Here is a 25450-nt window from a genome sequence, read left to right as displayed (position 1 = left end):
TGCCTCAGTTTCTCATCCGTAAAATGAGCTGGAGAAGGAAATGGCAAACCACTCCAGTATCTTTACCAAAAAAACCCTAAATTGAGGACTGACAGAGTTGGACAAGACTGAAGTGACTGAACAACAACCACAGAATTTGAACCCAGCTCTTTCAACAATGCTGCATCTACTATGCCACACTGTTCTTGTAATAATAATCTTATTTTCTTTTTTCTTTTTTGTAATATTAATTTTATTGATTTTCAGTGTTCTACAATCACTACCATATAACTTAGATGAGAATCTTATTTTGTAACTCCAACTTTCAACTATTTCAACTAGTGCTAAGGACTCCCCAGTGAAAGAAGGTGCAGTCAAGGTCGTATGTGGTCAGAGACATTTCCCTCCTACTCGCTTCAGCCTAACTTTCTGTATTTGAGAGAAAGGCTTTCAAAGCTAAGCATGAGAGAAGCTCCTTTTCTTGGCATCTCATTCCCCCTTCTTCTCATAAGTCTGTTCCATAAAAGCAAGGGCCACAGTCAGATTGCGTGTGGGTGGGGGTAAGGGAAAATTTGGAAATCAAACCAGTCCTTCAAGAGATCACTCTCTCATGGAAAGGGGTCTTGTTCTTCACCAAATGATTTGTTTGGGCTGTATCAAGGCCGTTTAGGAACCTTATATGTAGGGGTTTGATTTAGTCAATCAGTTACCCCACTCTACTTAAAGTAAGTGACAAAATGTCACTAATACTTTGTCAGATGAAAAAAAATCAATCGGTGGTATGAACTAGCTGTGAATCATGATCAATAAATCCAGCATGGGCTTTAGACTGAGTGCGAAAAGTCCTTAATCAATTGAGAAGTCTTTGAAAGCCTTTGGATGATATGGAATGCTGCCATGAGGGAAGTGTGTTCTTATGGACTGAAGAGGATGGTCATGCCCCGTGGGTTTTGTAGAAAATAACAGACCAGTTGGGAACCCAGGAGATTTGAGCAGAAGCCTTTTAGCTAAGCCCCTGAGAAGGAATTGTTGGGTTGGGGGAGGGGGTTCATCCTGGGCCTCAGTCTTGGTTTTCTCCACTTCCTGGTCCCTCCCAAAGCCTCTCTTGTGTGGAGCAGGATGTTGTGAGTTTCAAAGGGTTTGGAGGACTTGGGACTTCCTATTAGCATTCTAGCAGCTAGCATCAATGTCTGCATTGGGAGTCAAGAACAGCCTAGAACTGACAAGGAAAGAGAGATTATAGGCACTACAAGGAGTACAGCAGAAAAGTCCCATGATACCTTGGGGAGACATCTTGAGGTCTGCAACAAAAGGACTTCCAGGATCTGGGAGATAAGCCCTCGGCCATATATGCTGTAAGCTTGAGCCTGTTTCCCTTGGACTCTTTGTTAGGAGAGGTTCCCCACAGACTTTTGGGGAAAATGTCTTGTACCAACTTTACTACTACAGTAAATATTCATTCCTGAAAGCTAATTAAGGCTGGCTGGCTCATCAACATGCACTGATAATCATTGAGAGAAGCACACTAGTGAGGGCTTCTGAGCTATACCCCAGAGAGACAATGCCAAACCACTCAGCGTGTCTCTTAGAACCCTGAGGGGAGATGTTCTGTCATCTGGGCACCCAATCTGATCTTGCAAGTGGAATTTGGAAGACTATGTTACCCTCATTTCACTCAGAACTCAAGCTCCCGGGAGTCCACTGAACATTCAGAATGAATCAGTACAAAGAGGACAATTAATTAATTAATCAACCAATAAGCATCTGTTAAATGCCTAGCTGTACTAGTTATTATTAGATATAAATGGGATACAAGAGAAAGCTTACATTCTATAGGGGGAATATGATATTTCGGAGCCTCAGTTTCCTCACCTGTAAAATGGTGACAGTAATGCTTGTAGTCTGGTATGAGTCTCAAATGAGATGCTATATGAAATGCTTACACCAAGGCTGTGAGCTATAGAGTAAGTAGCAAAGGACTGGATTTGGAGTTACAGGGCCTGAGGGTAAAGTCCAGCTCTGTTGCAAACTAGTTTTGTGATCTTGGGCTATCACTTTATGTCTTTGGACCTTGGTTTTCTTATTTGTCAAAGAGATCAGACTGGGTGATCTCTAAGGTCAAATGTAGCTCTGACATTTGAGCGATAAGAGAACCTGGGATGTCCAGTGGAAACTGAGCTATTTCCATCAGACTAGGCTAGGGGGCTCTAACTTGGGGTGTGGATTATCCTGATGCCTCTGGGGGGTACCAGAGGTTTGTCAAGGGGTTATGGGAACGCTTGGTAAATAGCCATATTATCTTGTTGAAATATTTCAAAAGTAGTAATGTTAGTGAAAAAAAGTTGTGACTTAGAGAATGATGAGGACTACGGTGGGGTGGAAAACGGGTGTGTGTGTGTGTGTGTGTTTGTGTGTGTGTGTCGTAGTGTGTCCCAGCCATTTGACAGAAGCAGATGAAAGAGTAATTCCTATTGGCCACAACGAAGTGATTGAGATTTGGATAAAAAACCCTTTTCATACTGAGTTAGAGTGAAATCAGCACCAGTATGCTAGTGAAAGACGGGCTAATGGAGCTCAGTATCAACTGGAGACTCTCAGTAGATTTCCCATCAGTAACGTGACGTTTTGGTTTTTTTTCATAATAGCTTAGAACGGCACTACAACTTGTGGGACACTGCGTGTACCGGCTGGATTACTCGGGCCAGGTGTGCAGAAGCGCCGACCTGCTTTGGGGGAGGGAGTTTCCTCCTTGGCAGTTCCCTCCACCAATGAGAGCGCAGGTGCAGTGCCCCGCCCCCTGGCTTTTCGTGGGCCTCCGTTGCCAGGCGCTCTTTGCTTCTCCTGGAGACCGCTGAATGAGGGGCGGGGCTTACGTCAGAGGGCGGGATCTATAATTTCCATGGTGACCGGTAGAGGGCGTCTAGAGGCTGGGCTGGACTTTCCGGCTTGGCTGGGCTGGCCCGAGCTGCTTGCGGCGGGCCCTTCCCTGTCATTTCCTGGCTCCTTTCCGGAGAACCCCAGGGTCGGCCGGAGCCGGAGAAGAAGGCGGAGCCGGAGCCGGAGCCGGAGCCGGAGCTGGAGCCGGAGCGGCGGCGACCGCGACCGTGACAGCGACGGTGACGGTCCCTCAGGTCATGGCGTCCCCGTCCCGGAGGCTGCAGACCAAGCCGGTGATCACGTGCCTGCGGAGCGTGCTGCTCACCTACACCTTCATCTTTTGGGTGAGGGGCGCCCCGAGGTGCGGGCTTCCCGAGCGGGGGCGGGGTGGGGCTGCCTGGCTGCCCAGGTGATCGCTCCTTTTCTTTTCTCTGTGCTTTCTAAGCGGGAGCGGCTCCCGCAGGTAAGCCAGTCATTAGGGAGGGGGCAAGGAGGGCACTGTGCCCCCTTCGCCCCCCTCCCCGAGGCCCCCAACACCTGGGTGGGGGCACGGGTCACGGAGGACCCCTTTGCCCGGAGTGGGGGCGGAGCCGGCCCCGTCATCCGGGCTCCGGTTTCTGGAAGACCTGAGGATGGAGGGTTTGCCGAGGTGCCTTCTTGCTCAGGTGTTTCCTGGGCCGTGCCCTGCCTACCTGGGCCCGCCTGGCCAGCCAGGGTAAGCCGGTGTAGAGACGTGTAGAGACGTCAGGCCTTCCTTGCAGCAGCTAGGTTGGAAGCTCCTTTGGAACATACCTTCTCTACACCATTTCCCTCCAGCACCCCTTACCTTCCGGAGCCTAATAAGGAACAACTCAGCCAGTCTCTGGCCCACCCTGGTTTCCTCCTTAGCCTGGGCCCCATCAGAGCCCAGGCTTTTTCTCCACCTTTGGGAGAGGTGAATTTTCGGAGAGCCCCTGGTAACTGTTTCTCACTTTTCTGATTTCTCATCAGTTCACAGGTGTGATCCTCCTTACAGTTGGCATATGGGGCAAGGTAAGCCTGGAGGTGTATTTCTCCCTCTTAAATGAGAAGGCCACCAATGTCCCTTTTGTGCTCATTGCCACTGGGATTGTCATCATCCTCTTGGGCATCTTCGGCTGTTTCGCTACCTGCCGTGCTTCAGCATGGATGCTCAAGCTGGTGAGTTTTTGTAGGCAAGGGGATTTATTCTTCCTGGCTGGAGGACTCAGCCACCATTTTCCCTTTTCCTATATTGGAGGATGGGGGAGGATAGTTTCTCTGCATCTTATCACAACTTTTCCAATCTCCTTGTCAAGTATGAGCTTCTGTTCCTTATGTCTTCACCCTGTCTATGTGCCAAACTCCCAAATTCATGAGCTGAATTGATAGTTCACCTTCCAAGATGCACATACTGTTCCCTGTTATCTTTCCCTGCGTCCTTGTTTGTCAGAGACGAAAACAGATTGATGTCTCTCTGTTTCCTTGATAACTGTCAATGACAAGATGTTCCCAGTTTGTGTTGACCTGACTTTTTGATTTCTTCCTTTCTCCAGTACGCCATGTTGCTGATCCTAATTTTCTTGGTGGAGTTGGTGGCTGCCATTGTAGGATTTGTTTTTAGACATGAGGTAAGGCTGAATCCAGGGCCTGGGGTGAGCTAGTCCTTGAGAAGGACAACTTTTAAGTGTCCACATTGAGGGTCACACCCCACTTGTTAGAATGACTAAGCATGTGATTGACCTTTTCACCATGTCTTAACTTAAGAGTTTAAATAACTAAGGGATCCTAGAATCATAAACCAAGAATCAGAAGGAATAACTTTAAAGATCATCTTGTCCAACTTCCTCATCTTACAGCAGAGGAAATTGAGGCCCAGAGAAGTTGTTCAGTCTTTTTTCAGTAATGTCCCACTCTCCATGACCCCATTTGGGATTTTCTTGGCAAAGATACTTGGAATAGTTTTCCACTTCCTTCTCCAGCTCATTTTACAGATGAGGAAACCAAGGCAAAAAGGGTGAAGTTATTTGCCCAGGGTCACATAGTTAATAAGTGTCTGAACTCAGGTGTACTGTGGTGCTCCCTAACTGCCCTTCACAGTGACATGGCACTCAGCAAAGTCCTGATCTGAACCTAGATCCTCTGCTTGGAATCCAGCTTTTTTTTCACTGTACCATACTGTTAAACTGACTCTTCTTTTATAAAAGAGCTCCCACTTATTTTAATAGCTGATAATCTTGTTTTTTTGTCACTTGGGTGAGAGTTCAGCAGACCTTATTTTTGAATGAGGACAGCTCAGTTTATCACTGTACTGATAAAAGGTGGATTCAAAAATGCAGCATGTCCCTTCCCTGCTGGGTGACACTCTTTTGGATTTTTCCGTAGCCAGATTTGAGAGTGACTTTTTTTCCTTTTTCATGGGAAGCCATTTGAGTGCTAGATGCCTGATCCACTGGAATGGAAGCTCCTGAGGACAGGGACTGTCATTTTTGTCTTTGTAATCCCAGCATGTAGGTGCCTAGTAAGTGCTTGAGGAGTTGAAGCAAGTGTGTTTGCCTTGTTGGTCCCATCCCAGGGAGCAGCTGAGTGATGCCCCAGAGCACGCAGAGGCTGGGGCCTGAAGTCAGGAAGACCTGAGTTCAAATATGGCCTGAGACACTGACTAGCTAGGTGACCCTGGGCAAGTCACTGTGCTATTAACTGCCTCAGGTTCCTCCTCTATAAAATGGGGATAATAATGACATCATATTTGTAAAAAGTGCTTAGCACAGCATGTAGGACGTCATAGGTGCTATATCAATGCTGATTCCCTTCCCTGCACTCCTCAGATGAAGGCCAGTTATGAACATGTTCAGTTTCTGGATAGGCCTCATTAGCATGACCCTTATGAGATGTCAGGACCTGGGTCCCAAAAGGGAACTTTTAATTTGAAAGAGTTGCCTAGGCATGGGATTCTGTAGGGTCATAGGATCAGAGATCTTCAGCTGGCCATGTAATCCAACCCCCTAATTTTACAAAGGAAGGAGAAGTAGCACAGGTGGTGGACCTTGGAGGCCAGATTGGAAGGACCTCCTCAGACTCAGTGCTCTTCAGCCTAGATTGGAGGCATCTGAAGGGCATGTTTCATACTCCCTGGTGAGCTCACACTAGGTCTTCTGGCAGGGAGGTACCCGTGGATTTCTTGATTCAAGCAAAATGTTAGTTTCTAGCCATCAGGTCTGGGAGCTAAAGTCACATGATAAAAAGAGGTTTTTGTTTTTTTTTTTTGTTTTATTTTTTGAAAGTACGTTGGTGGTCTACTAACAGGATGGCCTGGTGGAAAGATGCCCTTCCAGCTCCAAATATCTGATCCTATGAGCCAGATGATCTCCAAGCTCCTTTCTAGCTCCAAACCTCAGATCCTAATGCTCATGGAACATAAAGTCTCTGAAAGGAGGAAGTGTTTTTCCTTTCTGCCCTCAGAGGGTCTTCTTGATATGGTATTTGGGGCAGAAAGTCCCGATTCCTTCTTGTAGCAGAGGATCAGAGGGGGAGCTAGCACATCCCATGAGACAGAAACAGAACCGGACCTCTCTCCATGGTTATTTGGCCTAAGGTTTAGGGTTTGTTTTCTGAGTTGGTGGTTAGATTGTAGTCTGCCGTTAAGGAGATGAGTTAAGACTTTATGATCCTGTGAGCCAGATGACCTCTGGCCTCCCTTCCAGTTCAAATTTTATGGTCCTATGATTGTTAGGTATGATTTCTGGAATCTCTACCAGCTCTCAATCTATAATCTCATGTTCTTTTCATATACAGTAGAACCTGGTTGGAATGTTCGTGCCTGGAGCATTGAAACAGGATCCTCTCAAAAATACTTCTTGTATTTAGTCCTTTTATAGGCCTTCCATGTTGCCATCAGAAATGAGCCCTCTCTAGCTCATTCAGGGGGCGGACACATGGTTTGATCTATAATATGACTCATTCCATGGTTCTAAGATATATTTTAATGAGGTATGACCGTCTCTTTGGGATCACAAACAATATTAAGGCCAAGTTGGGGAGTATCCCTAAACTTTGGAGGTTGATCTGAGGAAGGTGACTCTTCCTGTCCCACAAGCCACCTCTTGGCACCCCTGCCAAAGAAAGAAACTTGAGCTGGGTGGACTGTTAGTCGTGTCTGGGTGGACATTTCCTTCCTAAGTCTTCCAATGAAAACAGTTTCCCTGAGGTTTTGTTCACCGACTTTCCTTTTCCCTTCCTGTAGATTAAGAACAACTTTAAGATGAATTATGAGGCTTCCTTGAAACAGTACAATGACACATTCTATGAAAGAAGTGAGGCGGTAGATACTATCCAGAGAACTGTAAGTGTGTCCTCTTGGTGCTTTATCTGAAATGCCCTCTGATGGAGGATGTATTCTTCCTCTGGGCCCTTTATGATGTGGTGATGGGGACAGAAGGTCTAAAGGGGACCCAGCACACCCTAGGCTAGAAGTGTAATCCAACTGGCTTCTCTGTAATCTGGCCTCTGGTTTGGGGGGTTGTTTCCTGAGTGGGTGGTTAGATTGTAATTGGCCACTAAGGGATGGGTTAAGGCATTGGGGGGCCGAGGAATGGAAGGGTTGAAGTGGCTGCCATTTCTCCAGTCAAGGGAGTCAGAGGGTTGAGGCAAATATGTAGATATGCGGCTGGTAATAAGGTGCAGTCAAGAAATCACCCTGCTAATGCCATTAATCCTGTCTGAGAGCAACATAAGGCTCTATCTTGGGGAGAGGGGAGAGGGCAAGAACTGCTGGGAAAAGTTTGTCAAAATGCTTAGGAAACATTGCGCCCAGAATGGTCTTAGCAGTTTCCTCTCCCCTACACACATGCCCTTCTAGCAGCAGGCTCGCTCCCTAAATGGCCACTCCTCGTCAGATGCCTCAGTGGATTGGTGAGCTCCTTGAGGGGGGCATCCCCCCAGGGATGCAGACTTGTCTGTGCAGCCGTAAGTTTGCCACGTGGGCCTCACCTCCCTGCCTTCTTCCCTTTCCTCCGCATTGCCAGGATACTGGTGGAGCTCAGGGATTTTCTGGTGGGAATCTTACCATTTTTTGGTACCAGTACATCTTTTTTTACTTGTATGTTTCTTTAGAGATTATTCTAGACTCCACTTCTCCTTTATAATTCCTTGTTTGGGATGTATCCCAGCCTTCTCCAGCCCACCATGCATTTTTCCATTGCCCTCTGAATCATCCTTATTTTAATTCTTCAGAGACTCCTTTGGGTCCTGTGACTCACAGCCATACAATATCACCAGGCAGATATTGGTGTTAAAAAGATGTTGTTTCAGGAAGAAGCTTAGGCTTGGGCGTCATCAGAAGAATCATCCAGCTTCCCAGGGGCCAGTCAGCCCACTCTCCTCCTGTTCAATATTCATACATTTTCCCTCCAAGCCATTTAGAGCCACAGAACATTCAGAGAACAGAGCGTGGAAACACTGTTAGCGACAGCGTTGGGAGCCAAAGCTGTTTCGTGCTCAGCTGGCCCCCTGGCGTTTCATTTCTCCTCATTCTTGGGGATTGAGGCCCAGCTCACCTGGGTGCCTGCCTCGAACTGAGGCGTAGGTGCTGCCCACAGAGGCTCGCTGCCCACGGAACATGCCAGAGCCTGAGGGTGCTTTGGAAGGGGGAGGGCTGCTTTGAAGGCATCAGTATAAGTTAGAGCCTGTGTGGGAAGCCTATTGTATTTCGGTCCCACACATCTCTTGGTCCCATTTGCTGAATTCTCATGCTAGGTATTATTGACATGCCTTGCAATGCATGTAGGGTTAACCCTAATCCCCTTGATTGACTTTTTCAGTTGCACTGCTGTGGTGTCCAGAGTGCCACAGACTGGGAAACTACTGCCTACTATGCTGAGAAAGGCTTTCCCCGGAGCTGCTGCAGGTTTCACACCTGTGTTTGGGCTGATAGGAAGGATCTGAAGAAGCAGAATCAGGAGGTGGGTGGCCATCTTGGAAGTTGGGGGGCAGGAAGATCAGTTTGAGGGGTGGTTATCAAGTGCCTTGTCTTACTTCTATGGAATGGTAACTATACTCCAGGTTGGGAAAGGCATTTTTCCTTGACAGGCTTCTCTGGAAAGTCAAGGCCCTCCTCTGGGAAGAGGATGGCCAATGACTGTTGCCAGGGCCCCCTCCTTTAGGCCCACAAAGAAAACCTTGCATCTGATCTCCCTGCTTAAGAGGAGGCCTGAGGCCTGTGCTGGACTTGTTTTCTTTTGTTTCCCTTCTAGGGCTGTTTTGTAAAAGTAACAACTGTTATGCAATCGGAAATGGGTGTCGTAGCAGGTATTTCCTTTGGAGTTGCTTGTTTCCAGGTGAGTCCTTAGACTGAAGTGGCTTTTGCCTACTTTTTTCTCCTTGTCCACAATGGAGTTTAGTTTTTAAAATAATGTTTTATTCATGCTCTTCTTTGTCACAGTCACTTCTCAATGACTTCTCCTCCTCCTCCACCCTTTTTATAACAAGTGCAGTGATGTCAAAAGGAAACAACCTTAACACATCACCGCAATATGGGCCTCATTTTGGGCTTAGAGTGCTGAGAAGCAGTTAGGGGGCGCCACAGTGCACCAAGTGCTGAGACCTGGAGTCAGGAAGACCTAAGTTCAAATTTGGCATCAGACAATTGTTCACCCTGGGCAAGTCATTTCACTTCTGTTTGCCTCAGTTTCCTCATTTGTCAAAATGAGGGTAATAATAGCACCTAACTCCCAGAGTTTGTGAGACTCAGATGAGATAATGACTGTAAACAGCTTAGCACAGTGCCTGACACATAGTAGGCACTATATAAATGCTTATACATAACCCCTTACTATCAGTCCTCTGGAATCATGGTTGGTCATGATTTTGATCTGAGTTCTGAAATCTTTTGCATTGTTTTTCTTTTTGTATAAATTGTCCTTCTGGTTCTTCTGACTTCATTCTGTGTCAGTTAATACCTACCTTCCCAAGTTTATTGTAATTCTTCACAGTTGTCATTTCTTATGGTGCAATGATATTCCTTGTAGTCTTATCCCACAGAGTTCAGTCATTCCCCAATCGATAGGCACCCCCTTTCCTTCCATTTCTTTATTGCTCCATGGAGATTGGCTGTATATTTGGGAGCTTCCCTTCTTTATTTGGCCTCCTTGGGGCCTCAGTAGCATCTGTAGTAAGCTGGAACCCTTCTGTTGGTCAGCCTATGGTTTACGAGTCAAGGTACGGGCAGAAGCAGGCCTTCCTTTCCCTCAAAGGTGGCACACTCTCTTCTTGACACAAGGTGATCAGACAAAATTTTTCAGGTCAGGTTTGTTTTATGGATTAAGTGCTTAATGGAGCTGGAGCCATTTGGTCTGGGATTCTGATTTCTGAGTTTTGAAAAGAAAAAGAAAAAAAAAAGCAAATCTCGATCTCCTCTCTCCCCCGTTGAAGCCTTTAGATATCTTGAGTCTTATCTTTCTGTTTTCTCATATGGGTGGCCTATGTGGCATGCTGAAAACCTAGAGGAAATAGCTGACTGTTCTCTGAATTCCTGTTCTATTTTCCCTCATTCTTTCCCCATGATTATTCTTTAAAAAACAGCAGAGCAGCCCTTTCTTCTTCCCCCCAGATTGGAGCCACCTTCACCTGCACACATCTTTTGAGAGCAGTTTGTGGTAGATAGAACTGGTACCTCTTGGTTAGGGCAGCCTTCCAGAATCACACAGAACAAGGCAAGCTTGAGGAGCGTGGCTTTAGTCTCTGCCTGTAATTAGACACAATTCCGGAATGTAATTGGGATTCAGACACTACCAGTGAACTCAGACACTACCAGTGCATCCACAAGTCCAGATCCAGAATTTAAGATATGAATTATCCCCAAATGTGCTTAAAACACCTCCGATGGTAGAGCTATCATCGTCTCTCCCCCCCCCCCCCATCCCCCACTTAGGGACTTGATTATATAGAGATAGAAAGAAGGTATGATTTTCTCAGCCCGGAGTATTCCTAGAATGGGGACTCCTTTTGGCATTATAGGTAGAGCTTCTCAGGTCTCAGTGACTGACACGTCATTAGAAGTGCCTGTTGGTTGGGTGACTTGTACCAGGGTTATAAACTAAGAAGTTTCAGAGCTAGGATTGGAAGCCAAGGCTTCTGGCCTTCTAGGTCCATGCTGCTGCAGAGCTTGCTTTGGTCATCCTGCAGCTCCTGTCCCGGGTGGCAGGGGAAGGGGGGTGACTCTTAACTTCAAGAGAACCTGGAATGTAGCTCTTATCCTTGTTCCTTGACGCTAACTTCCCCAGAGAGTTGCGCATAGGCATATGTTGTCTTTGGTCTACACTACTGGTACTCAAGTGGTGTAACCCTTTTCCCCTTGTTTGCTCAGGGCTAAGGTCTTAAATTTTCGATCTGAAGATTTTGCTTCCCTCCCCCCCGAAATAAAAGTACTTTCTTGTTACCTTTTTACCCCCAAACTGTTGCTGGTGCTTGCTCATAATTTCCCCTCCATACCCATGCCTCTCCCAACTTCCTTGTAATCAAGAAGGAAATTCAAGAAAAACAAACTCACTCATTGGCTCCATCTGACAAGATAAGCCTTATTCTCACCCAGAATCCACCACCTCACTGCCAAGAGATAGGAGTTCTGCAGAAATCAACTTTTCCAGTTGGTTAGAGTCATGTGGACTCCTGCGTTGAGCAGAGCTGCCGTGGCTTTCAGAGTTCTTGTCCTTTTCATTACCGTGCTCATTGTGCAAATTATTCTCCTGGCTCTGTACACCCCATTTGGCATTGATTTCTACAAGTCTTTCCAGGGTTCTCTGGATTCCTCAGTCATGGTTTCTTGTGGTGCAATTATGTGCCATTACAGTCATATATAGGTGAGCTGTAGTGGGTAGAGCTCTGGGCCAGGAGGCAGGAAGACCTGAGTTCAAATCCAACTTCAGACACTTTTTAGCTATGTGACCCTGGGCAAGTCACTTAGCCTTTGACTGCCTCAGTTTCCTTGTCTATAAAATGGGGATAATAATAGGACCTATCTCCTAGGGTTGTTGTGAGGATCCAATGAGATAATATTTGTGAAGTGCTTTGTAAACCTAAAGCACTAGATAAATGCTACCCCTTATCATCATCATCATTATTAATAATAATACATGATTATTATATAATTAGAGCTGGTTCAGAGAGGTTTCTTTTGATAAAGCAGATGTTCCTTTCCCCAGTATAAAAGCTGAGGTAGCCGTATGCCAGTTGGCCACCACTCCCAGGCTTTGCCTTTCGCTCTGTCCTACCTTCCCCAGTCACACCAAATTTCCTTGTGACTTCCTGTGTCTGTCCTCCCAGATCCTCAGTAGTGTGGCTCTTTTCAGACAATCTGTCCCTACTTCTCTTGCATCGAGATGATTGTTCTCAGCTCTTCTTCCTTCTGAAAAATCAGTTGTATTGAAAAGATTTGGATTTTGACCTCCAAGTCTTTCCTGGAAAACTCCCATGGAATTGAACTTTGCTTTATCAAAAAGACAAACAGTTAAGCACCTCCCATCCCCCACAGAGCAAGTGACCTTGTCTGTCTCTGTTTACAGTAACTGGCTCAACATTCTGCCGAGAGGATGGAAAGAAGTGATATTCTCCTTTTGCCAGGACCTGTCCTGATCATTGCGTTTGCTCAGAGTTCCACCTCTTCTTACTGAGCTTTCATTTGTATTTTTTAATTATTCCATGAATTGTTCTCCGATTGTACTCATTTCATCAGTTTGTCTAGATCTTCTCATGTTTTTCTGAGTTCCTCACCTTCATCATTTTTTACCACCCAATAACATTCCTTCATAGGTTCTGCCATTCCCTAATCAATGGGTGCCCACTTTGTTTCCGGTTCTTTGGTTCCACAGAAGGCCAACAAGACCTTTCTTGCCTGTGGTTCTTTGGTCTGGAACACTTAGTCTCTAGAGAGGTATATTTGTTCTGAGTTCTTGACTTTGCGTCCCGGGTCTTTTTTGACTTCTCAGAGTAAGAAAAGAGGTACCATGTACCACTGACCTCTCTTTTCTGGAACCTTCTCTGACTTGGGAGGGTTTTTCTTTGAATGATTGTTGCCAGGGACAGGGATGGTGAGAAGTTTCCTCCTGCAGGATTGGGTTTTAGTGATGCATTCTTATCTCTCAGATTAGTGAGGCTTTACACAGATTATTCAACAAAATTAAACACCAAACAAATCAGAACCACCCACAGGAAATGAGGTGTTGTGAAAGGAATATGTGGCCACCTCAGATGCTTCTTGGATTCCTGGGGCTCCTTCTTCTTTTTGTCTGACTCCCCTCATGCTCTCTTTCCAGTTGATCGGTATATTTTTGGCCTGTTGTCTCTCGCGTTCCATCACAAATAACCAATATGAGATCGTGTAAACTGGTGACTGACGGTTCCGTACTTCTCTGACCAAGGTATGTCTCTTTGGTCCTGGTAGCTGTTCTAGTGTCTTTGTGTGCATCCATGGCCAGAAGTGCTATGGATTGTGTGAGGCCCTGCCATGGAGCCTGGCGCAGCCCTGGGTCATTAGGGCCTTGGGCTTGCCTGCCAGCCAGCCTGCCAGTGGAGTTTGTTGAAGTTCTGCCCACATAAACTGTGATTCTAAATCAACCAACTTGAATGTCCTGGGTGGTTTGTAAAGAAAGTCTTACCTCCTTAGTCTTGCCTTATGGGTGCATGCTGTGCATGGTTAGATCTGCCCATTTATGCATGCGCTTACCTAGTGGGCCTTTTGTTTATACCTGATGGTCTTGGTGTAGGGAACTGAAAGAAATGAAGCCTTGCATTAAATGACCCGCTACTTAAAAAAGTGGTCCTGCTATTATGCCTTTGGCTGAAGGGAACTGACTCTGGGCCTGTCCACTGGGAGGGATCTTGAGGCTCTGAGGTGCATTGGTCCTCCCTCATCCCTACCCACTCTAATTCCCATCACCCCCAGCCCAGCTCTGCTGCTCTGCCGGGAGCTTGGGCAGTGCTGCGCACTGTTTCTGTTGATCAGTTTCTCTGCAAGAGAGCTGGGCCCATTGTACTAAGTTGGTTAATTACTTGGGGAAATGATTGAGTAGCCTTTTTGCTAGACCAGGAGGAAAGATATCAGCTCCACTGTAGGAGTTTTGGAACTGAAAAGCTGCATCAAGGACACAGAGAGGCCACTGGGCCTGCCTGAGGTTCTGTAAGCAGCTGATAGAGGTTACAATCCTAGCTCTGAAAATGCTGCCTCTGGGCCTTCCTAAACTTGGAAGATAGAGCTTCTTCCTTCTGATCAGACAGGTGCACTGGCAGAATCTTCTCTGTTCCTGCTCCAGAGTACCAACAAAGGTGTCCCTGTAGTAACTGGTCCAAGTTTCATTTTCCTCTAGTATGAACCAAGATAGTTTCCAGTATGGGGGCCCACAGGGGTCTGTATTTTTCCTCTTACAAGCACTTGGGTATGTGCACCCAGGAAACTTCCTGCAGTAGCCTCTCATACCCACACATGTGGAAGGTAAACTGCCAGGCCAGAAGAGCCTGGGGGAGGTCACAGTCTTGACAAACCTGGGCCTGCTCTCTGGCAGACGTTTCAGGTCTATCACTTGTGAGACCCCTCAGCCCCAGCCTTTCCCCCAAAGATGCCTCTGAGGGCAGCAGAGGAGCAGGACCACGGCTGAGAGAAGAGACCCAATTAGGGGCATGATTGCTATTGGCTGCTACAAACAGAGATCCCTCCCAACTCCCCCAGCCCAAATTCTTGGTGGTCTGTGGGGCCAGCCTGGGTCCCAGGTGCCTCTCCAGGGTTAGAGTTTCCCCATCTGTCTTAGCACTTGGGGCCTGCTGTGGTGGTTGGGAGCAGCAGGGGTAGGGGCAGGGTGGGTTGTTTGGCTTTGCTGTCTCCATTTTCTGCTCACCAAGGGTGTCTTTTGCTCAGTGTGCTGCTGCTGTCCCTGATGGCTTTGTGTAATGGACCTTTACTCAGCTTTCCGGCTGAGATTTATATGGATTCATTGCGTGTATTTTCATCTTTCTGCCCTTTCTGTGTTTATATCCGCCAGGGTGGTCTTTAGGTCATAAGCCACCAGGAGGCAGGGACTGGACATGGGCAGCCCATCCGGTGCGCTGTGACTCATTAGGTGCTTAATAAAACTTTTTGATGATGAGACCAGGTATAGAAAGCTACCACTTTCAAATTCAGTACATTAATTAAGCACCTACTGTGTGTCCAACATGTTACCAGGCACCAGGGAGACAGACAGAAGTGAAAAGGGCCGATCCTCTGGGACCTTCTGTTCTCCTGGGCAGGGGTGGGGGTGGGGATGACAGGGAATACTGCCTACAGACAGACAGGTTATACACAAGCTGGTTGGAGCAGGAGGAGGGAGAGACCACTGACCACTAAGGAAGGGGATCAGGAAAGGATTCCCATAGAATTGAGACTGGGGGAAGCCAGGGAGTCTAAAAGACTAAAAAGAGATGGGGCGAGGAGGGAGTGTGTTGTGTGTGTGGGACATAGCCTGTTCAAAGGCATGGAGGCTGGAGATGGAACACCAAGCTTGGAGCCTTTCTGGGAGGCCGATTGGACTGGAATGGAGAGGGTGTAAAGGGCGGTGATGTACAAGGAAGGTGGGAGGCAAGTAACATTGATTTCTTGTTCTTTTCTTTTCATTAGCTTTAGGATATTATCCTCACCTCCCTTCCTTGGAAAATCCTTCACGGCCTTCAATATGCAAAGTGCTGAAAAATTGTATGAAGAGACTGATCCAATCAAGACCTGGCAGTTATGACTTCTCCACCATTCGCCTCCCCCAACTCAGTTTTCGAGGCTGGGGGAACATTAAAAGTCATGTTAAGCTAACACAATGTGTATTGTGGGTAGTGGCTGTATGCCTTTGGGCCTGTGACCTGCTTTTCTCTACGTGTCTCTTTCCTACAGGCCGGGCTCTGCAGTCCTGTTGTCCCTCCCTGTGACCGACCTTGAGATCGTCTGAATATATAACCCTCCTCCTCTTTGGTGCCAAACAATCTTCTGTGGCTGGGGAAGGTGAGCCCCGTGCCCAGCAGAGCTTCTCTTGTTTGTGTGATTTGCAGCAGACTCTGCTGGGCACAGAGCTCCGGGTAGTAGGGTGCAGTCTGGGGCCTGACCTGGGGCTGTCTGCACATGGACCCCTCCCTCGTCCTCACTGCCAAGTGGTGCTTTGGGTTCTCTGACCTACCTGACTCCCTGAAGACACTTGTGTTCTGTGCTTGACCAGGGCTCCGCGGCCTGCCCGTTCTTTCCTTTGTCTCCTAAATCAAGATGTTGTAATCATTTTGTAGACTTTTCTCTCCTTTTTGTTCTTAGAAAGGCCTTACTTCATTCTGAATTATGCTGTAGTGAATTGTTTTTCCCTGAGGGACTTGTAGGATAGTGGTTGTTTCCAGTAGCCTTAGCTGCTAATATTTCCCAACGACGTTGGCATGATTTAATCGGCAGTATTATGTTCTCCTTTGCCTTGTATGCTTGTGTGTTGATTTGTGTTTTGGGCCAATAAATAGGAATTCTTTTGTCTAAATATCCAATAAATGGTTGACTTTTGTCCTCAAAAATATTAGCTGTATTGGATATGTTTTTTATCGAAACTTTTAGGAAATCTGCCAGGGGAGCTGGTTGCTTTTCACTCGTGCTCTCTGTCTGTCTCTCCCTCTCTGTGTCTCCCTCTCTGTTTCTCTTTTCCTGTCTCTGTCTCTCCCTCCCTGTCTCTTTTTACTCTGTCTCTTCCTCTTCCTCTCTGTCTCTGTCTCCCTCTCTCTGTCTCTGTGTCTCTCCCTCCCTTTCTGTCTCTGTCTCCCTCTCTCTGTGTCTCTCCCTCCCTCTCTGTCTCTGTCCCTCTCTCTGTCTCTGTGTCCCTCCCTCCCTTTCTGTCTCTCCCTCTCTCTTTATCTCTGCCTCCCTATCTGACTCTGTCTCTCCCTTTTTTTTTTACATCAGTCTTTTCTGGATCTGTACATTCCACCCATCCCCCCAATCCTATAATGATCCTTTGTAACAAAGAAGAAGGTTTAGGAGAAGTCCTTCCTCCCCTTATCTGCTGTGTTTGACCGTTTCATACCCATGGTCCCCATCTCTTGACCAGGAGAGAGAGAACTTTTTTCATTTCTTCACAAAATGTTATCTTAAAAAACCCCTAACTCTTCCTTTTCATGTAGCCAGATTTAATAGTGTGAAATAATAACTTTTATTACAGTTCTTTCAGAGAAGTTAGGCTCTCCCCTTAGATGGTTTTCTGTCAGCTGCCCCAGCACTTTACCCCCTGGGTGGGCAAATCTATAGAAATGCTACCTTTTATTATTTATTAAACACTTACTATGTGCTGAGCATTTTACAAATATGACCTCATTGGATCCTCACAACAATCCAAGGAGGGTAGGTGCTTTTATTATCCCCATTTTATGGTTGAAGGAGCTGTGGCAGAAAGAGTTGACGTGACTTGCCCGGAATCACCCAGCTCCTCAGTGTCTGAGGCTGGATTTGAACTTTAGCCTTCCTGCCTCTGGACCCGGTGCTATACTACCAAGCTGCCCAGTGTCTTCAGGGAATAATTTATAAGCCTCGAAGTAAATGGAAATAGATTATTTAGTAGTTTTCAAACTGAAATGGGCACAAGGGAGGGCTTCTTGCTTGCTCTGGGATTTCTTTGTACATCACTGTTGGGAGATAGGCTATCCTTGGAATGATTCAGTTCCATACTTTTTTTTGGGGGGGGTAAACTGAGGCAACCAGTTATTCATGTAGTGAGTAGAGAATTACTGACCTTTTGGTATTACCTTTGAATTGTAGATATGGGTTCAATTTAAGGCTTGGCTAGGAGTCCAGAGAGCTGGGTAGTAGGCTCAGCTTGGCTCCTCACTAGATCTGGAATCTTGGGAAAGATTCTTCCCCTCTCTGGGCCTCAGTTTCCTCCTTTGTAAAAGGGGGTTGTACTAGGTGGTCTCTAATGTCTCTTTCAGCTCAGATATTCTCTGATTTCTAAGTAACTGCAGAAAAGTCTATAGAATGTTGTTCTTGGCAGGCCGAGACAACTTGGATGTACTTGGAATCCTTGGATTGCTTCCTGTTTGGAGTCTCTGATTACAGTGCCTTCATTTTTTGGTTCATTTCAGTGGAAGTCCCTTTGAGAATCAGTCACTGGTTTGCCTTTTGCTTGGGAGGCACAGGTTATAATGTGTTTGTGTACAAGCTGATTCAGAAACCTTGCCAGTTTGCAAAGGAAGACAGTGGCCTGGTTGGATAAGATCGAGTTATAAAGTGAAAGGAGGAAAAAGCCCTTCATTTTGTCTCTGTGATTTATAATGAAAAGACTTCATTAGAAAGTGATGGAATGGTAAGCATAAATACAGCCAGTTTGCCTGGGATACTGTCATGGGTGGAGCTTTGGAAGGTCTCAATCTCCCGTCTCGGTGGTTTTCTGTGGAGGCTGAAAGATCTTCCTGAAACAAGAAAGCCTTTTTCAGCGGTGTTGCCAATACCAGGATGTTCCACTCTCCCCGCCAGTAGTATACCTAACACTCTGAGAGCCTGTGGCCATCTCAGATGGAGGTTTTCTGGGTGACGTGGCAAAATAATGATTTTTCAAATTTGTTTTCCTCACGCGTTCTTGCTTTTTACAACCCAGTCATCTCTGGATAGAGCCCATAAAATTCAGTAGGCCAGTTAAACAAAAGCAGCTGATAGGTTCTGTGCCCATATTCGCCTTCATCGCCAAAAAAAGGACAGTAGGGGGCCTCATCTCATTCGCAATGGCCAAGATGGGGCACTATAGTTATGGATCCTTTGCCTTCTCTGCCTAGCTTTGGAAATTGGGAAACATGAAGTAGCTAAGGTATCAGAAGATGATATATAATGTACAACAGGAAAACAAGGGGACCACGTTTATCATCTGTTTTAATTCAGCCCTGATTGTTAGTGAGGGGAAGCCATTAGTAGCTAATTTGCCCCTTCTATTTTCTCCCCATATGATAATAGCAATGGCATTTACAAACATCTCATTTTCTCCTCATAATCCTGGAAAGTAGGTGCTATTACCTTCCTCATTTTATAGATGAGGGATCTGAGGCAGACAGAGATTAAATGGCTTGCCCAGGGTCACAGTGCTATTGAGGATCCCAGGCTGGATTTGAACTCAGGACTTCCTGACTCCAGGTTCACTGTACCATCTAATTTCCCCTATTACTCAGAGCAGTAGTTCTCGAACCTTTTGGTCTCAGGATCCCTTTACACATTTTTTTTTCGAGGCAGACAGGTTAAGTGACTTGCCCAGGGTGACACAGCTAGTAAGTATCTGAGGCTGGATATGAACTCGGGTACTACTGATTCTAGGGCTGGTGCTCTATCTACTGCTCATCTCTTTATACTCTTAAAAATGACTGAGGTATACCTGCCTCACAAAGAGTTTTTATTTGTGTGGGTTATATCTATTCCTATTTACTGTGTTAGACATTAGAATGCCTTAGTCTAGTTATGAGAATTGTTTTGCCCTTGTCAGACTTTCAGAAAGGGGGACCCCCAGGGGGCCCTTTGAGAACTGTTGTTGTCAGGTTTAGTGTGGCCAAAGAGACTTGTGAGAGCTCAGTACATGCTAATGAAATGAATGACTGAGTGAGCAAGTGACTAATATTATGACTCTTCAATGACGTGGGCAGTGGGCAGTGGGCCTAATGTTCTCTGAGCCTGGACGCTAGCATTTATATCTCTCTTTCCTCCCCCCGCCCACCCACACTCCCCGCACTACTGTCCTCATTGCTGTACTGAAACTTCTCCAAAGAGCTCCAAGTCTCTGTTCTTTGTTCGGGCCCTACTGGAGTCACTCCAGCTGCCTGGATGCCCCTGGTGCCATCTCCTTGGAATCCTCTCCCTGATCCCTGGTGGTGGGACCTTGTCTTTCTGACACTGACTCGTGTGATGGTATTTCTTCCACTGGCTCGGCCATCAAGTCTAGCCTCCAGAGTTTTAGCTGCCTCCTGTTCTCACCGTCTGGGAGCTCATCTGCTACCCAGATGGGGACAGTAATGACAGTGACAACTCCCAAAACTCCATTTAGCCCGAAACCTGACTTCTGCTGACAATGGAGTGTCAACATCCAATAGGAACATGCCTGCTGCCTCAGATCGACTTCAAAGACCATGAATTCATATCAGCTATCTTGGATTTTTATTTCTTTTTTTCAATATTTTCCAATAGCATTTTAATGTGTTTCAGGCCCACTCTGGACAAGTTTGTGGGCCTTGAGGTCAACTTTGGTGTAGGAGATTTGGAATCAAGGGAAACCTGGGTTCTAAAGCCACCCCTGTTCTTTGCCAGTTGTGTGACCATGGGCAAGTCTATGTAGGATCTGAAATTGAGATCTGGCAAGGATCTTTAGAGGCTGTCCGATCCAACCCCCTCTTTTGAACAGAGCAACCCCAAGGTCCAGAAAGTTGAAGTGACTAGCCTGTGACTTCCCAGGTTAGTAATAATCATGGTAGCTGTGAGCTTTTAGATAACATTTTAAGGTTTAGAAAGTGCCTTTTGTCTGTAATCTCATTTGATATATGCAATATTCAGGAGCTCTATGAGATGAGTGCTATTATTACTCACATTTTACAGATGAGGCAACTGAGGCTCCATGGTCATGCAAGTAGTGAGAGACTGGATTTGACTCAGGAGCCAATATTCCTTTCCACTGTACCATAATGCCTCTGAATCTTAGTTTCCTCACTTGTAAAATAGGGGTAAGCAAGCTCATAGTACCTGCTTCACAAGGTTGTTGTAGAGATCAAATGTGACAGTGTGGAAAGTTGTGGAAATGATGTCAGCTTTTGTTACTAATGTCATTCTTACCTCTAGTTGTGAAAGGACTTCTCTATTTAAATGGTCTTGCGACATCTGAGCTGAACACATGGAACACGAAGTTCTTTTGTATTCCTCTAATAATAACAGTAATGACATTTCCATGACATCTTCAAGTTTGCAAAACACTCACACCTCTGCTTTCATCTGAGTTTCATAACAACGTCTCTGGGTAGAGGCTGTAGGTCTTATTATCCCCATTTTACAGAGGCTCAGAGGTGAAGTGACTTGCCCAGGGTCACAGTTAGTAGACATCAGAGGTTGGGTTTGAACACAGATCTTTCCGACTTCAAGTCTAGCATCCAATCCACCATGCTAGGCCACCAGAATCGACAGTCAATATTGTTGACCAGATGCCTGGTTGGCTGTCTCCCTTGGCAGGGAAGTCATCTAACCTGGGGCAGAGCCCTTGGCCTTGGAGAGTTCTAGAAAGCTGTTGGCCATTATGGACATTTATTAGGTGAGTGGGAGCTCTTTCACATGTGTGGACTCTTGCTATGCTACTGAAACGGGGGTATTTTTTTTTCTTTCCATTTACCATCTCTTACCATGTCTTTTAGAAAGCTGCAAGGCTGGTAGCTATCATTAGTCAATGATGCTTAATAAAGCCCGTTAAACAGGTCCTTGTCTTCCTGCTGTTTTCCATCCAAAAATGGCAATGTTGGTTCGCATGAGTAGTTGACAAATGGACTATTTGATTAAATTACATGTAGAATTAAAATTGGGAACATTTGATATTTATGCAGGGGAAAGATTAAGTGACTGAAGAACAGATAGTGCCGTATTAGGCCTGACAGTCAAATAGGCAGCCTGTGGAGTCAGCCCACAGGCAGGACATGTATCTTGGACAGGCCCTGCTGGTGAGGAACAAGCTGTGTTTGGAATTGAATTCGGTGGAGAGAATGAGCTGATCTGCAGCTGGAAAACTGCACCACATTTTCAAAGGTCCCAACTTACTCTTTGAAATAAAAACTTTCTTCTTGAACATCAGTATTCTTCTAGTGATGCTATTTGGCTGTGATTCATAGAACATCACAATCTCTGAGGACTCAGAATTGCAGGTGACTCAAAGGCCAGTGGTGAGATATATAGGCCAGTCACAGTATGTTATTATATGCGGTGAGAGGCTTAAAGATATTGTCCAGGAAATACATGATCAGAAAAAGAGGTGGGGTGGGAACAAGGGATATCACATTGGTCACTCAGGTGCTGTACTCACTGGCATCCATGAGATTTTTTTGAAATAGATTTTTATCGGTATCTTTTGTTTTTACATCACCTAGATTCCTCCCTATATCCCTTTCTTTCCCTACTTCCAGAGAGCCATGTTTTATAACAAAGGAATATTTTATAAAGAGAGACAAAAATTCAACAAAACCAATGAACCCAGTCTGGGCACCATTTGGGCCATCCATCCCTACCTCCCCTCACATAATAATATATATGCAATGTTCCACACCCATGGACCTCAGCAAAGGAGTGGAGGTGGAGGATGGTGAGGGAGACATTTCCCCGTAGCTCTTTGTTGATACCGAGCATGGTTTTTGTTTTTGTTATCATTTTGCAGCATTCAGTCTCGGTTGTTTTATGGTGGTGCTTCTATCTATTTCTACTGCTATTTTAATATATCTTATTTTCCCAGGCCTGCTTATTGAACTCTGCATCAGTTCATGTTCGTTTTCCCTGTTCTTTATAATCACCATTTCTTACAACACAGTGACAGCCCACAACATTCATGTACCACAGTTTGTTTGGCTGTTCTCCAATCTATGGACATCTATTTTGTTTCTAGTTCTTCCCTACCACAAAAGTACTGCCATAAGTATTTTGGTGTATATGGAGCCTGTGTTTTAAGGGCAGCTAGATAGCACAGAGGTTGGAGCACTTGGTCTGGAGTCAGCAATACCTGACTACAGTCACCAGGTGTGTGATCCTGGGCAAATCACTTCTCTCTCTGCCTCAGTTTTCTCATCTGTAAAATGGGGTTTATAATAGCACCTGCCTCCCAGGATTGGGAGGATAAAATGAGATATTTGTTAAGTGCTCTGCAGGGATTAAGGTGCTATATAAATGCTAGCTATTATCGTTGTTTCTTTTTGTCATTATACCCTGTGTTCCCCTAGGTGTGCCAGTCTATAGAATGAAACCAACCCCTTAAGATCACATGCATTTCAGTGACCCCTTGAGGTTTATGCTTAGCAGAGGAAATTTCTGAGTCAAAGGATAGGGACATTTTAGCCACTTTATTTGCATAATTACAAATTGCTTTTCTGAGTGGTTATACTAATTCACAGCTCTACAAATAATGCATCAGTATGCCTAGCTTTCCACAACCCCTCCAACATGGACTATTCTTATCTTTTGTGATCTTTGCTTATTTACTAGATGTAAGATGAAACCTTGGGTTTGTTCTGAATCACATTTATTTTATTATTAGAGATTTAGAACATTCTGTAATATAGTTATTAATGGTTTGCAATTCTTCTTTTGAGAACAGCTTGTTTATATCCTCTGATCACTTTTCTAGTGAGGGAATGGTTTTTGATTTTATGTATTTCTCTTGTCTCTATATCTTAGATACCAAACCCTTATTGGAGAAATTTGGTAACAAATTTTTTTTCCCAGTTGAAATAGTTTCTTCTTATCTTTGGTGGATTAGTTTCATACAGAAGCTTTCCTAGTTCATGTAATCAAAAAATGATCTATTTGATCATTTGTAATGACTTCTATCCCTTGCATGGCTAAGAATTTATCCCCTACTCATCGCTGTAAAAAGTAAACAGAAGATCCCCTTCTCTTCCAGTTATCTTTATGGTATGATCTTTGATATTTAGATTATATATCCATTTTTAATTCATTGTGCAATATGATGGTATAAACTTCATTTCTGCCAGACCGCTTTCCAATTTTCCTTAGTAGTTCTTATCAAACAGGGAGTTCATTTTCTAAGCAACTTTTGTTTGGGGATTTTTAGAAAATATTGGGTTTTTGAGTTCCATTATTTCTTATTCTTCATTGTCTAGTCTATTCCATTCATAACCCTTTCTATTTTTTAACAGATACCAAGAGGTATAGATGATTGCATAGTTTTTGATCAGTGGATAGCACTTTCAGGTCTTCAACTATATGATAAAGCAGCAATCATCAAAATCCATGAGTTGCATTGGGTAGACCTTTTTTGGAATGAACTATGGGAAGACAGTGATAGTCATCCCATGGTTTGAGGAGGGAGGCAGGCATGGATGGGTTATGATTTACCCAACTGGAGGGTGCTCTCACATTAATGAGATCACAGATCCATTGGAGTAGTGAGGTACAGGTATAAGTTGCAACATGTCAAGGTACAAAAACTAATGAAAGTGAGTGGATAGTGAGAAAGTCATGGAATTCTGGGAATACTGAGCTATTGCATAAAGGAATGGCCCTTTTTTATTCCTTCTTGGTCCTCCAGCTTCTACCCCTATAGATACTAGAGAGAAGACAGAGTGACCACATAGCCCTAAGAGGTGAAGGTAAAAATTATTTCTGGCCTCCTCCCCCACCCTGTTTGCCCCCTGCAACATAGTACCATAATATACTTCAGTCCATCTCCATGTTGAATTTTATGATTCAGTATCTCATTGGATCCATGTGAGGGTAGGGACTCCTGGTACTGATCAGTCAATGGACAAGCATTTATAAAGTACCTACTGTTTGTCAGGAATTGTGCTAAATGCAGGCTGTACAAAGACAGGCAAAATCAGGTCCCTCCCTCAAGTCCTAGAAATCTTCTCAGAGTATCTGACTGATGTCCTCAGAGTCTGTTATACTTTTGTGATTGCCTGTGCAACATCTGGGCCATGTGTTCCTACCCCTCCCTACGTGACTGGTCCATATCTCTTCTCTAAGGCTACCTGGCCTTGAGGCCTCTTCTTTCATGCAAAGCAAGTCAGCTTTGGAAATGTGCAGCAGTCCACTCCAGGCATTGCCATGCTTTTAAAGATGAAACCTTGATGAAAGGGTATATCCTGTTTTCCCATAATGAATAGTGCCAGAATGAATGTTGTAAATACATATGCATCTAGCTAGCCAGCTGCATATATAGTATATACAATATATACATATATTGTATACAACTTACAGTCTTACTGATGCTTTTAAAATACTTTGAATCATTTAGCTCTAACTGAGCATCTGGGTGCAACATGGAATGATTGCAGACTGCATTTGGCCCCCTTGCACACTGCTGGAAACCCACCGGCCTGGAGCTTTGTTAAATAAAGAGCTCATTGAAAATTGCAAAGAGCTGGCAGAAGGCGAGTGAAGTGGGGGGCCTTGCAGTTCTCACAACTTCAGGAACTTGGTTGTTCCATGTCCCCATGGATCATGGTGTGTGAAGGGGTGGCTTTGTTGGGAGAATGAATTTCTGCCCCCTTTGTATTTGTTCTGACACCTCAGCAATGGACATCTCCTTTCTCCCAGAGTGCTCTGAGGCTACATGAAGTATAATAGCTGGGAGCTGGCACTGACCTTTCTTTTGCACCATTGCAGACCAGAAATAAATTGCATTTGCTTTGGAGATCACAGACAGGTTACAAAGTGCAAGAGAAGACTGCCACAGTGTCCGGTCTGCTTGAAACATGCATGCTGATGTGAAAAGTAAGGTTAAGAAGGCCTTTGCTAGAATCAAAGGCAGCTATTGACTGGATAGAAATGCCAGGTGACAGTTGGGGGGAGATTTATTGTGTCTTCTGACAAGAAAGAACCTCCCCTGACTGAGTG

General features: G+C 45.2%; 1 protein-coding gene across 1 annotated transcript; it reads left to right on the top strand.

Moving 5' to 3' along the window:
- Positions 1–2791: 2791 nt before the first annotated feature.
- On the top strand, positions 2792–16410 carry TSPAN6 (tetraspanin 6). The gene is made up of 8 exons (XM_072625907.1): positions 2792–3200; positions 3847–4035; positions 4410–4484; positions 7097–7195; positions 8673–8813; positions 9105–9188; positions 13161–13265; positions 15494–16410. The coding sequence occupies exons 1-7, from the start codon at positions 3114–3116 to the stop codon at positions 13227–13229; spliced, it is 744 nt and encodes a 247-aa protein (XP_072482008.1). The 5' UTR covers positions 2792–3113; the 3' UTR covers positions 13230–13265; positions 15494–16410.
- The last annotated feature ends 9040 nt before the right edge of the window (positions 16411–25450 follow it).

This window comes from Notamacropus eugenii, chromosome X (assembly GCF_028372415.1).
Source record: "Notamacropus eugenii isolate mMacEug1 chromosome X, mMacEug1.pri_v2, whole genome shotgun sequence".
Lineage (NCBI taxonomy): Eukaryota > Metazoa > Chordata > Mammalia > Diprotodontia > Macropodidae > Notamacropus > Notamacropus eugenii.
Note: the sequence above shows the minus strand (reverse complement) of the source record. Positions and strands in the feature narration are given on the sequence as shown.

Excerpts from the sequence above, each read along its gene's own strand:
- TSPAN6 (XM_072625907.1), top strand. The coding sequence starts at position 3,114 with ATGGCGTCCCCGTCCCGGAGGCTGCAGACCAAGCCGGTGATCACGTGC. Across the intron at positions 8,814-9,104 it reads TGAAGAAGCAGAATCAGGAG|GGCTGTTTTGTAAAAGTAAC; the intron begins GTGGGTGGCCAT and ends TTTCCCTTCTAG. Across the intron at positions 9,189-13,160 it reads TTGGAGTTGCTTGTTTCCAG|TTGATCGGTATATTTTTGGC; the intron begins GTGAGTCCTTAG and ends CTCTCTTTCCAG.